The 12,167-nt window shown below is 40.1% G+C and overlaps 1 protein-coding gene across 7 annotated transcripts in view; it reads right to left on the bottom strand.

Moving 5' to 3' along the window:
* LOC110500629 (protein phosphatase 3 catalytic subunit alpha) overlaps nucleotides 1-12,167 on the bottom strand; it is a 150,898-nt gene that overhangs the window by 43,355 nt on the left and 95,376 nt on the right. For all 7 annotated transcript variants that reach the window (XM_090214739.1, XM_090214740.1, XM_021578104.3 and 4 more), the window contains 3 exons: nucleotides 5,253-5,377; nucleotides 3,660-3,771; nucleotides 3,164-3,309 (listed from right to left, as the gene is read on the bottom strand). In XM_090214739.1, coding sequence (XP_090070865.1) covers nucleotides 3,164-3,309; nucleotides 3,660-3,771; nucleotides 5,253-5,377 — 383 coding nt within the window. The remainder of the gene's footprint in view (nucleotides 1-3,163; nucleotides 3,310-3,659; nucleotides 3,772-5,252; nucleotides 5,378-12,167) is intronic.

The raw sequence follows: 12,167 nt of genomic DNA, 5'->3' as shown, positions 1-12,167 counted from the left end.
AAACTATCATTTCAAAAACAAAACATTTATTATTTCAGTGAAATACGGAACCATTACGTATTTTATCTAACAGGTGGCATCCCTAAGTCTAAATATTGCACAATCTTCAATGTTATGTCATAATTACGTATAATTCTGGCAAATTAATTACAGTCTTTGTTAGGAATAAATGGTCTTCACACAGTTCGCCACGAGCCAGGTGGCCCAAACTGCTGCATATACCCTGACTGCTTGCAAGAGAGGTGGCACAATTTCCCTAGTTAAAATAAATTCATGTTAGCAGGCAATATTAACTAAATCAGCAGGTTTAAAAATATATACTTGTGTATTGATTTTAAAGAAAGGCATTGATGTTTATGGTTAGGTACACATTGGTGAATGCGCTTGTTAAATCATCACCCGTTTGGCGAAGTAGGCTGTGATGAGAAGTTAACAGGCACCGCATCAATTATATGCAACGCAGGACAAGCTAGATAAACTAGTAATATCATCAACCATGTGTAGTTAACTAGTGATTATGTTAAGATTGATTGTTTTTATAAGATAAGTTTAATGCTAGCTAGCAACTTACCTTGGCTTCTTGCTGCACTCGCGTAACAGGTTGTCAGCCTGCCACGCAGTCTCCTCGTGGAGTGCAATGTAATCGGCCACAATCGGTGTCCAAAAATGCACATTACTGATTGTTATGAAAACTTGAAATCGGCCCTAATTAATCGGCAATTCCGATTAATCGGTCGACCTCTACTTGAAACGAATCTTGAGTTGACAATTAGTGTTGCTACAATGAACTGTGGTTACAGTAAAACTTCGAATGAAATCCCGAGTTTAAGAAAATTGCGAAACAGCGGCACTGCATTTTGGCAGTTATGCCTTCATCAGAGCATGTTACAGTAAAACTGTTGGTAGGGTCTCACATTTGTGTGTGAAAGAAACCCACAACATGAAATTGGATGGACTGGATGACAATTTGTATGAAACAGTATGAAACATGAATAGATATTTTCAATCTTGACTATACTAATACTTCCTCCTGGGAAATGGAATGAAAACCTACAAACTAAAGTGATCATCCAAAAGCTCATGACAGTCATTTCTCAGAGAAAGTATATACCAGGGCTGGAGTAAATTCCATTTAAGTTCTAGTCAATTCAGAAAGTAAACCAAATTCAAATCTTTGCAGTTTGAGTTGGAATATCATTGTACTTCCTGAATTGACTGGAATTGAAATGGAATTGAGCCCAAGCCTGGTACAGTATATACTGTAGCATAACGGACACTTCAGTAGTGCAGATTTTATTACAGAGACCATCTGATTGCAGACACAAAATCCAATTGTCGTTACTAAATTTGAGAAAAAGCAGGATCCAACTATTCAAAAGGTTTAATCAGAGGGCCAGATTGCAAATCTCTGTTAGTTTGGGGCATTGTTTGAGAGGGAGGTAGTCCATGTTGTGTTATCAAAGACATCATTTTCTAAATAAATATTTCAAGAGAAATTGTAAAGACTATTTCCTTGAACAGCAAAAAGGAGAACTTAAACAGGTTTTAAAGAAGGCCTGTGTAAACCTAATTGTATCCTAATTGATGTGCCTTTCACAGAATAATATCCACTTGAATTAATGTTTGTTACAAGGGAAAATGTATGATCCTTCTTATACTGAACATCCATTACACTTTAATGAAACATGGACATGACTGGAGTCATGACTGGATTTGAGTTTGCTATTCACAAGAAGCATTGCCTGATGTGAACCATGCCTCGGACAAAAGAGATCTCCGAAGACCTAAGATTAAGAACGGTTGACTTGTATAAAGCTGGAAAGGGTTACAAAAGTATCTCTAAAAGCCTGATGTTCATCAGTCCACGGTAAGACAAGTTGTCTATAAATGGAGAAAGTTCAGCACTGTTGCTACTCTCCCTAGGAGTGGCCATCCTGCCAAGATGACTGCAAGAGCACAGCTCAGAATGCTCAATGAGGTTAAGAAGAATCCTAGATTGTCAGCTAAAGATCTCTGGAACATGCTAACATCTCTGTTATGAGTCTATGATACGTAAAACACTGAATAATAATGGTGTTCATGGGAGGACACCATGGAAAGAGCCACTGCTGTCCAAAAAAACCATTGCTGCACGTCTGAAGTTTGCAAAAGAGCACCTTGTTGTTCCACAGCGCTACTGGTAAAATATTGTGTGGACAGATTAAACTAAAGTTGAGTTGTTTGGGAGGAACACATAGCACTATGTGTGGAGAAAAAAGGCACAGCACACCAGCATCAAAACCTCATCCCAACTGTATTGTATGGTAGAGGGAGCCTCATGGTTTGGGGCTGCTTTGCTGCCTCAGGGTCTGGACAGCTTGCTATCATCGACGAAAAAAATGAATTCCCAAGTTTATCAAGGCATTTTGCAGGAGAATGTAAGGCTATCTGTCCGCCAATTGAAGCTCAACAGAAGTTGGGTGATGCAACTGGACAATAACCCAAAACACAGAGGTAAATCAACAACAGAATGGCTTCAATAGAAGAAAATACGCCTTCTGGAGTGGTCCAGTCAGAGTCCTGACCTCGGCCCGATTTAAAATGCTGTGGCATGACCTTGAGAGCAGTTCACGTCAGACATTCTAAGAATATCGCTGAACTGAAACAGTTTTGTAAAGAGGAATGGTCCAAAATCATCCTGACCGTTGTGCAGGTCTGATTCGCAATGACAGAAAACATTTGGTTGAGGTTATTGCCGCCAAAGGAGGATCAACAAGTTATTAAATCCAAGGGTTCGCATACTTTTTCCACCCTGCACTGTGAATGTTTACACTGTGTGTTCAATAAAGACACGAAAACGTATAATTGTTTGTGTTATTAGTTTTAAGCAGACTGTGTTTGTCTATTGTTGTGACTTAGACTTCATTTTATGACCAATTTATGCAAAAATCCAGTTAATTCCAAAGGGTTCACATACTTTTTCTTGCCACTGTACATGTGATATATTCATACACTATAGAAACAATACAATATCAATATCCCAAGTATCCATGATTTTAAGGGAAAAAGAGGAGATCATTCCGAATGTAGTAGTCTGTGTAAAATGTACCAAAGTCGGCACAAATTAAAAGCATATTGCATTGGGCTTTGTCATGCAAGGAATGTAGTTTGGGAAATCACGTACTTTCCTGATGTCGTCAAGGTTTGAGATTTCTGGGGAAAGTCCTCCGTGTACACACAGGAACTGCTGGTTCATAAGGGCGGCCAGGGGAAGGCAGTCGAAGGCATCCATACACTCATCGTACACCCGCTCCGAATACTTAATTCTACCTGTCAGGGTGGAAATAGGGCGAGGACTGAAGAGTGTTGCCAGGCCAAACACCCCTAGCTCTTACACACTAGGGCAGTGTGCTGGGCCTGGGTCGGAAAGCTCAAACAAAGTGTCAGAAAACATCCAAAAGACATAAAAAAAACTCTAACTCTGCCCTTGGTATTTTGGTTATACTCTAAGCCTGAATCCAACAGCAATAGCCCTGACATATGTAAATACATATCAAGGCGAGAGCAATAATCTGATTTCATACTATGCCAAGAAGCACTTTTCCGCGTGAACATTTGAAAAACAAGCGTCATGTTCAATGTAAAATGCTTCAGAAAGAAAAACTCAAAACCACACTTACATTCCTGCTTAAATGTGAAATACTCTGTTAAATGTCTACATTCGTGGTTCCCACGGAGCAAAAATAGTGTTTTGGGGTATAGGATCTTTAAGGCCCACAAGTACAGCACACACTGGAAGACAATAACAAAGACATAGGAAATTAATTAGCATATTTTCAGAGAACATATACAATACACAATGACTAATAGGAGTCTCAGATGTACGAAAGCAAAAGCATCAAACACTTCCTTCTTTAACTTAAAGGATTATGCAAAACGCATCATACTGTGACACTTTCTGTATTTTGAAAGTTCTACAGTCCATTTGGAAAGTATTCAGACCCCTTGACTTTTTTTCCACATTTTGATACATTACAGCCTTATTTAAAACTATATTGTTTTTTCCCTCATCAACATACACACAATACCCCAGAATGACAAAGCAAAAACAGGTTTCAATTTCTTTAGTTGAAAATTGGATGGGTCTCTCTCTGTACTTTGCTCCGTTCATCTTTCCCTCGATCCTGACTAATCTCCCAGTCCCTGCCTCTCAAAAACATCAATACAGAATGATGCTGTTGGTGCCAGGTATGCTCAAGACGTGAAGCTTGGCATTTAGGCCAAAGAGTTCAATCTTGGATTCATCAGACCAGATAATCTTGATTCTCATGGTCTGAGAGTCTTTAGGGACCTTCTGGCAAACCCCAAGCAGGCTGTCATGTGCCTTTTACTGAGGAGTGGCTTTCGACTGGCCACTCTACCATAAAGGCCTGATTGGTGGAGTGCTGCAGAGATGGTTGTCCGTAAGGAAGAGTTCCTCCACAGAGGAACTCTGGAGCTCTGTCTGGTTCTTGGTCACCTCCCTGACTTAGGCCCTTCTCCTCCGATTGCTCACTTTGGCCAGATGGCCCGCTCTAGGAAGAGTCTTGGTAGTTCCAAGTTTCTTCCATTTAAGAATGATGGAGGCCACTGTGCTCTTGGGGACCTTCAATGCTGCATACATTTTTTGGTACCCTTCCCAAGATCTGTCCTTAACACAATCCTGTCTCAGAGCTCTTTGTACAATTCCGTCGACCTCATGGCTTGGATTTTGCTCTGACATGCACTGTCAACTGTGGGACCTTATATAGAAACGTGTGTGCCTTTCCAAATGATGTCCAATCAATTGAATTTACCACAGGTGGACTCTAATCAAGTTGGAACATCTCAAGGATGCTCAATGGAAACAGGATGCACCTGAGATCAATTTTGACTCTCATAGCAAAGGGTCTGAATGCTTATGTAAATAAATAAAATAAAATAAAATATTGTTATACATTTGCAAAAAAAAACTAAAAAACGTTTAACTTTGTCAGTATGCAGTATTGTGGGTAGATTGATGGGGATTTGTTTTAATGTAATCCATTTTAGAATAAGGCTGTAACGTAACAAAATGTGGAAAAAGGGAAGGGGTCTGAATACTTTCCGAATGCACTATATATCTTGAAAACTTGATTGTTGACATGCAAAACACTTTGGGACTGTTTCAACAGTGGACTAATGAAACAAATACCAAAATATCGTTTTTGAGTGGTATTTTCCTTTAATGTTCTTAGAACAGGTGAAACACTTACTTCAATACTGAAATATCCTCTGTCGACGTAGTCGCCCAAGAAAAGGTAGCGTGTGCTAGCCGGTGACCCTCCTACTTCAAACAGCTTCATCAGGTCAAAGAACTGGCCATGGATGTCTCCGCAAACTACAGGAAACACACAGAGGAGGAAATAGTCAGAAACAAACAGACGTCATACAACTCCTGACTTTCACATTCTAAACATTTTCTTTGTCTTCTTTAAAAGTGCAGTTTTTCTGTGCGGTAAAAAACATGAATATTAATTTTAATATCCATTTCTTATTACACTTTTGTTTGTGGTATCATAATTCATGTACATAGACCCAGGACAAAAAGAGGGCATTGTGACAATTGTTCCTCCTAATACATAAACATGAACATCATCATGACATTTATCATAAACCATCCTCTGAAGCCAAGTGGCACAATAGCTTTTATTTACGGGGGCAATTATGTGTTAATATATACCCAGTTCCAATACACAATGCAACTGCTACTCTCACCTAACAAACAGAAAGGTTTAAACTCAAAGCATATTTTATACAATTAGCCTGGAGAGCATTTGCAAGTGCGAAGTGTCTTGTGTTTCTGTACTGTATGTCGCCAGCCAATTGAACCTGGGCCAACTGGTACAAAAATGTGTTGTCTCGCCTGCATCCCTCCATAATACATGCATCATGCATAAAACATGTGAACCGAGACACTATGTGTTGTATTACACAGTGAGTTTTGCTTTGCATAAACAATGTAAGCAGGCCCAGGGCAGAATCCCACTCGAGAGACCCTCTGACCAATAACTAGCCTGCACCACAAATCAACATGACCAAACCAACTATTATATTCTACTTTTTGCATAATCTATTAGCATGAGAGATATGACTTTGTCAGACCAAATATGTTGTTTCAAGAATGGTTCTTTTTTTTCTAGACAAATGCAACACCTCCCCAAAATGTTGGACCCTTCTCAAACCAAGAAGGACCACTGTAATGTAAAGGGAGATACAACAAAAAAAAAAATGGGGACAAATAAGGTCCATACTATTTCTGTTACAGTGGATTTTAGAGTAGCTTCATGTTTTACGTCACAGTAAAATTCTTATTCTCAGTGTATGATTAGTATGAGAGTCAGTCTTCAATAACCTTTTGAATTTGCCATTTTATCCTTACAAGCATCTATGGAAACACTGATGTGCATTGATATCCCATTGATGTACATTGATATCCCATTATTAGCGTGTACATTGACATCCCATTGTTAGCGAGGTGGTATCATGAGATAACATGAAAAATGTATCAATAAAGCTGTCATTCAGCCATAGATCCTGTCCAAAAAAATTCTCAGACTCTGAGTGGCATCTTTAGTAGAATAGAATGTCTCACTATGACACGCTTCACTTCCCTGTGCTTTTTGTTCATAGAACACTACTCACTGAAATCTACGAAAGGAACGTCATTTGTACAGCCTATTATTCTATTGCTAAGGAACAAAATGCTGCTATTATTATGTTATTATGGAGGAACAAAATGTACCCCAATGCCTGTATAGATATCAACTCTACAGTGTTGTTGTTGTCCGCAATTGTATGGCAATGTGCTGTATCGAAAATGTACTGTTCTCTCCACTCCCTCCCCTCTTTCATAACAGAGGGACTTTGGCAAATGTCTTTCCTTTGACGTTAGTCACATCCCCACCCCACCTATCCATTAATCACTACATTCAACAACCCAACATGACCCACATTGTGACTGGGCTGACTCAATCCCTCCATGAAATCAGGGATTACCATTTGTTACTCAGTGAAATAGGATCGGTTTTCCCATTGCCCCTCTGACCCCGTTCACCACTGCTCCCGGAGAGCCAAGGAGCCACAGCCCACAGTGCCTTCAGACATTTGTCACCCGCTGGCCACACACTGTAATCGCTGGTACTGTGATTAAAGAACCCAGACCAGTCCTACCTAGTCCTAGTCATTTCTTTGCAATGCAGTGACCTGTGTTGAATGTCATATCCAGCTGCAAGTCAGAACCTTCATGACCAGCCAATCATAGTTTATATTATTATACAATGAATTCCCTGATTGACTTGATCAAAACATGTTTGTTTTTTTATTCTGAGTGTGTGTGCTATTCACAAATATTGGTAGATAATTCCCTCTCCATTTTTCTAACCTTACATTTCAGTGAGAAAATGTTCAACAACATTAACATTCATGTTAACAATTGATACACTGATACTCAGTAGCAAAAGATAACGTCAGCCAACTACTCTGGCTCAAACACAGTTGCTAAAGCACTGATAGGCCTACTAATTTGGTCCCTGGCAATGAATATCAACACCATCCTTTGCAAACGCTATCCACTTATTTGTTTACATGTGTCTGTAAGCCTGTATCTAATGACAGAGAGTAAACTCGTAGCAATATCTTGAAGACAGTTCCAATTATCATATGTTGGATGACTGCATTGGAAAGTAATTAGCTCGAGTTACAAGCCCCTCGAGACACGGGGAAGAGAAGAGAGAGAGAATCTGTTCTCCGCATATGCATTGTAAACTCTCATTTTGTCTTTGAAGAATCCCACTCTTTTCAAATGGTTTAATTCCTGGATTTAGACTTAGGTTTGGACTCAAAGGGTTCTCATTTCTAATGTGCTCCCTTCCCCTCCCAAAATCAACTGTTGATTGGGTCACACTTTATTTGGATAGTCCGGATAGTCCACCTGCAGATCTACAGATGGTTGTACAATCAACAAACTATCTGTTGATAAGCAACTGCTTGCTAAAGTTACATTTAGAGTTAGAATAAGGGTTATAATTCAGTTTAGGATAAGGATTAAGGTTAGGGTTAAAGCTAGGGTTAGTAGATAGTTAGTTGAAATGTTACTGATAGTCTATAGAGCATCTACAGATGGACTATCCAAATAAAGTGTTACTGTACGTTGTTACAAATTATATTCCATTCAAATAGTCTATTCATGCTGTCTGAGAAGCAACTCATTGTGCAAAGTGGATGTTCCTTCTCACTTACTACAAAAATGTGGATATTTGTAAGGAATTATAGAAAGTAAAAATCCCTCTCATTCATAGCTTATTGGTCTTTGGGGGGTTTTCAGCCAGCACGGTACAGACCATGATCACCTTTATATTGCATTTTGTAACCTACAGGACTATTGTAAGCAACAGAATGACTGTAAATCAATGCAAGCAAAGTCTATATGATGAACTTGCGATAGCACATACTAAAGTTTCAAAACCATGTCTGGTGAATTACTGGTTAGTTTCTGGTCAATGAAGAATGAATGTACACCAGGACAAATCCAGCCAGGTCCCCCGTGATACAAGTCAGTATTCGACGTCCATCCATGTCTGAGGACTTTGGTGAATGACGTGGAAACTGGCCACTAGGGGCAAGAGTGAGCGCTGTTATCTTCAAGTATGTTTCTATTTTGCTAGGGTGCTGTGGATGTGGATGGTGGATGGGCGTAAGCGTTGGCAAGGGTTGCATGTTCGAATCCAGCGATAGAACATTTGTATTTGTTAAGATTTCGCAGTTAATGCCTAAACTCCACCTTAAACTAGAGGTCGACCGATTAATCAGAATGGCCGATTTGCCAATTTCAAGTTTTCATAACAATCAGAAATCGGTATTTTTGGGCACCGATTTAAAAAAAATATATATATATATATATTTTTATACCTTTATTTAACTAGGCAAGTCAGTTAAGAACACATTCTTATTTTCAATGACGGCCTAGGAACGGTGGGTTAACTGCCTTGTTCAGGGGCAGAACGACAGATTTTCACCTTGTCAGCTCGGGGGATACAATCTTGCAACCTTACAGTTAACGAGTCCAACGCAATAACGACCTGCCTCTCTCTCGTTGCACTCCACAAGGAGACTGCCTGTTACGCGAATGCAGTAAACCAAGGCAAGTTGCTAGCTATCATCAAACTTATCTTATACAAAACAATCAATCATAATCACTAGTTAACTACACATGGTTGATGATATTACTAGATATTATCTAGCGTGTCCTGCGTTGCATATAATCTGACTGAGCATAGAAGCATCTGACTGAGAAGTGGTAGGCAGAAACAGGCGCGTAAACATTCATTCAATGTTTATGACTTCAAGCCTATCAACTCCCGAGATGAGGCTGGTGTAACCGAAGTAAAATGGCTAGCTAGTTAGCGCGCGCTAACTAGAGGGACGGAAGCTATACTGTTACACTGGCAATATTAAAGTGTCTATAAGAACATCCAATAGTCAAAGGTTAATGAAATACAAATACTATAGAGGGAAATAGTCCTATAATTCATATTATAACTACAACCTAAAACTTCTTACCTGGGAATATTGAAGACTCATGTTAAAAGGAACCAAAAACTTTCATATGTTCTCATGTTCTGAGCAAGGAACTGAAACGTTAGCTTTCTTACATAGCACATATTGCACTTTTACTTTCTTCTCCAACACTTTGTTTTTGCATTATTTAAACCAAATTGAACATGTTTCATTATTTACTTGAGGCTAAATTGATTTTATTGATGTATTATATTAAGTTAAAATAAGTGTTCATTTAGTATTGTCATTGTCATTATTACAAATATATATATATTTTAAAAATCGTCCGATTAATCGGCATCGGCTTTTTGGTCCGCCAATAATCGGTATCGGCGTTGAGAAATCATAATCGGTCGACCTCTACCTTAAACACTTTTGCCATTTCGAAGAACATCCAAATTTGATGTTTGAGAAAGATGGATGAACGTCTAATTCTGACATGAGACTTTGAGACCTAGTTGCAGAAAATATTGTTCTATCAAAAAAGCTGGGATACATTTTATTCAAATGTCTTATTCAACACCACACTGTTACAAGACATAACATGAGAATAACAAGCAATCCAAGAACACAAGGAACATGATGAAGCAACAAACGGTTACACTAAATGCTCCAGCCCTAGGGATGTGCTCTCTCTCGCTCTGTGTGTGGGTGGATCTGGACAAAACCCACCTTTGTGTTTCTCTGTGATAACGCCATGGTGACAGAAGTGGCCGTGGGGTCACACTGGAATAGAGCGACCTAGGGGTCAAGAAGACGATATGATGTATGGCCAGCCAAGCTAGGCCATGGTGAGTTCTAATCAGCTGTGCACACTAGACACACTGGATAGTAGGCAGTAAGGCCGTATTCATATCAGATACAATGGCTTTCCTCTGGGCTTTGTAATAACACAGCACACACATGCAGGCAAGCACATACAGACGCATGCACGGACACAAGCAATCCCCAGTCACGACAAGGCCCACATAAGATGAGCAGGTGGGAGTACATTATCTCAAGTGAGATAGATTTTGTTCTCGCCATCCATCGCCCCGTGCTACTGTGCGAGACTGATCAAAACCATATCGCCAGTCAGGCGGCAGCAGCTAGTATGTGTGGGTGGCTGACTTACACAAGCCAGCTCTGCTCGATAACCTACACAGGCCACTCCAGAGGCAAGCTCATTGAGTTGGTGAGATCTGCCGAGTTCAAGCCCGGAGTGAAATAGTAGTGCATATAGGAGTGCAGCTTGCAAATCTGTTCAGTATTCATATGTTGTATGTGACAGACCGGGATGTGAAGGTCTGGTAGATGAAGGCTCTTTTCTCTCATTGGTTGTAAAGTTAAGTCATTAGTGCAGTGTGTTTCTGGAAAAGCAGAACGTAGGTTGTGCTGAATGGTACAGCAGTGAGCTGTGTCGGGAGCAGTTTGGGCCTGATGGACACAACCAGGAAGTGTGTGAGTCGCCCAAGACACATCACATAGACAGAAGAGATGGGAGAATGAGGTGCAGAATGAATGAGTGAGTGAGTGAGAAACAATGCCTTCTTTTCAATAGAAAATCTGGCCTTGTGAGGCACTCAGTGTGTGTGTGTGTGTGTGTGTGTGTGTGTGTGCACACTTGTGCGTGTGCGAGTGTGTGTGTATCATTGCCGTAGAACAGGACTGCTGAGTAGGAGAGGGGTGGGTGTAGGAGTGTCTTTCTAGTGTCTGATTCACAACCAACACACCACCAAGCCTTTTCTCCGACTCGCCATTCTACTTCACAACCAATCACATACAACTGATTTCTCTGGAAGATAACAATGATGAATTGCAGCTCCAGGCTTTTTTCTTTACTATCGAATGAGAGGTATGGCTTGCATGCTGTCCGCAGAGAATGAGATAGGGAACACACATACAGCATTATGGAGCTATCAAGCATATTCTATGAGCACAATCAAAAAAACACAATCATAGAATTACATAATTAAAAAGGAACAACCACAATGACATGATGACACCAACTTGTGTGGTATGACAAAAGTAACGTTCTCAACTGGTCTGCTACCACTGTGATTTAAAGTGGAACTGACAAAATATGACACCTTCATAGAATGTTTGGGAATGACGTATAGTAAGGCATTTGTGAAAATTCTATAGCAACAGCTGGAAAGCTTCAGTGCGTTAGGTCAATGAATAGACACTGCAGTAAATAAAACCAAATAAAACCATCTGTCCTGTCTAGGACTGGAGTCTGCGCAGACCGGTACGCCAGAGCAAATCAGAGCTATAGTTGGCCTATACGCACATAAGCCACACATGGGCCTGCCATCATTCACTTTTAACTGGACTGTGTGTTTACAGGCAGCAGCAGCGCGACTTTAGAGCATGAGAACGCATTCGCCAAAAGAAAAACACCGTAAATGGATTTCTGCAAATATGTAAATACCACGGGAGTCCACTTACATTTGGGAACTTCACAATCCTATTGATCAAACAACCATGAAAAGGTAGGCTCTCTTCCCCTCAGTTGCCAATGCACATCATCAACAACTAATGCTAGCCAGAGCGGGATGAGCTAAAATCTAATGAGGGAACATTAGATAAAC

Source organism: Oncorhynchus mykiss, chromosome 21 (genome assembly GCF_057628025.1).
Source record: "Oncorhynchus mykiss isolate SJ-2025 chromosome 21, ASM5762802v1, whole genome shotgun sequence".
Taxonomy (NCBI): domain Eukaryota; kingdom Metazoa; phylum Chordata; class Actinopteri; order Salmoniformes; family Salmonidae; genus Oncorhynchus; species Oncorhynchus mykiss.
The sequence above is the reverse complement of the archived record's forward strand: the minus strand, read 5'-3'. Positions and strand labels throughout refer to the sequence as shown.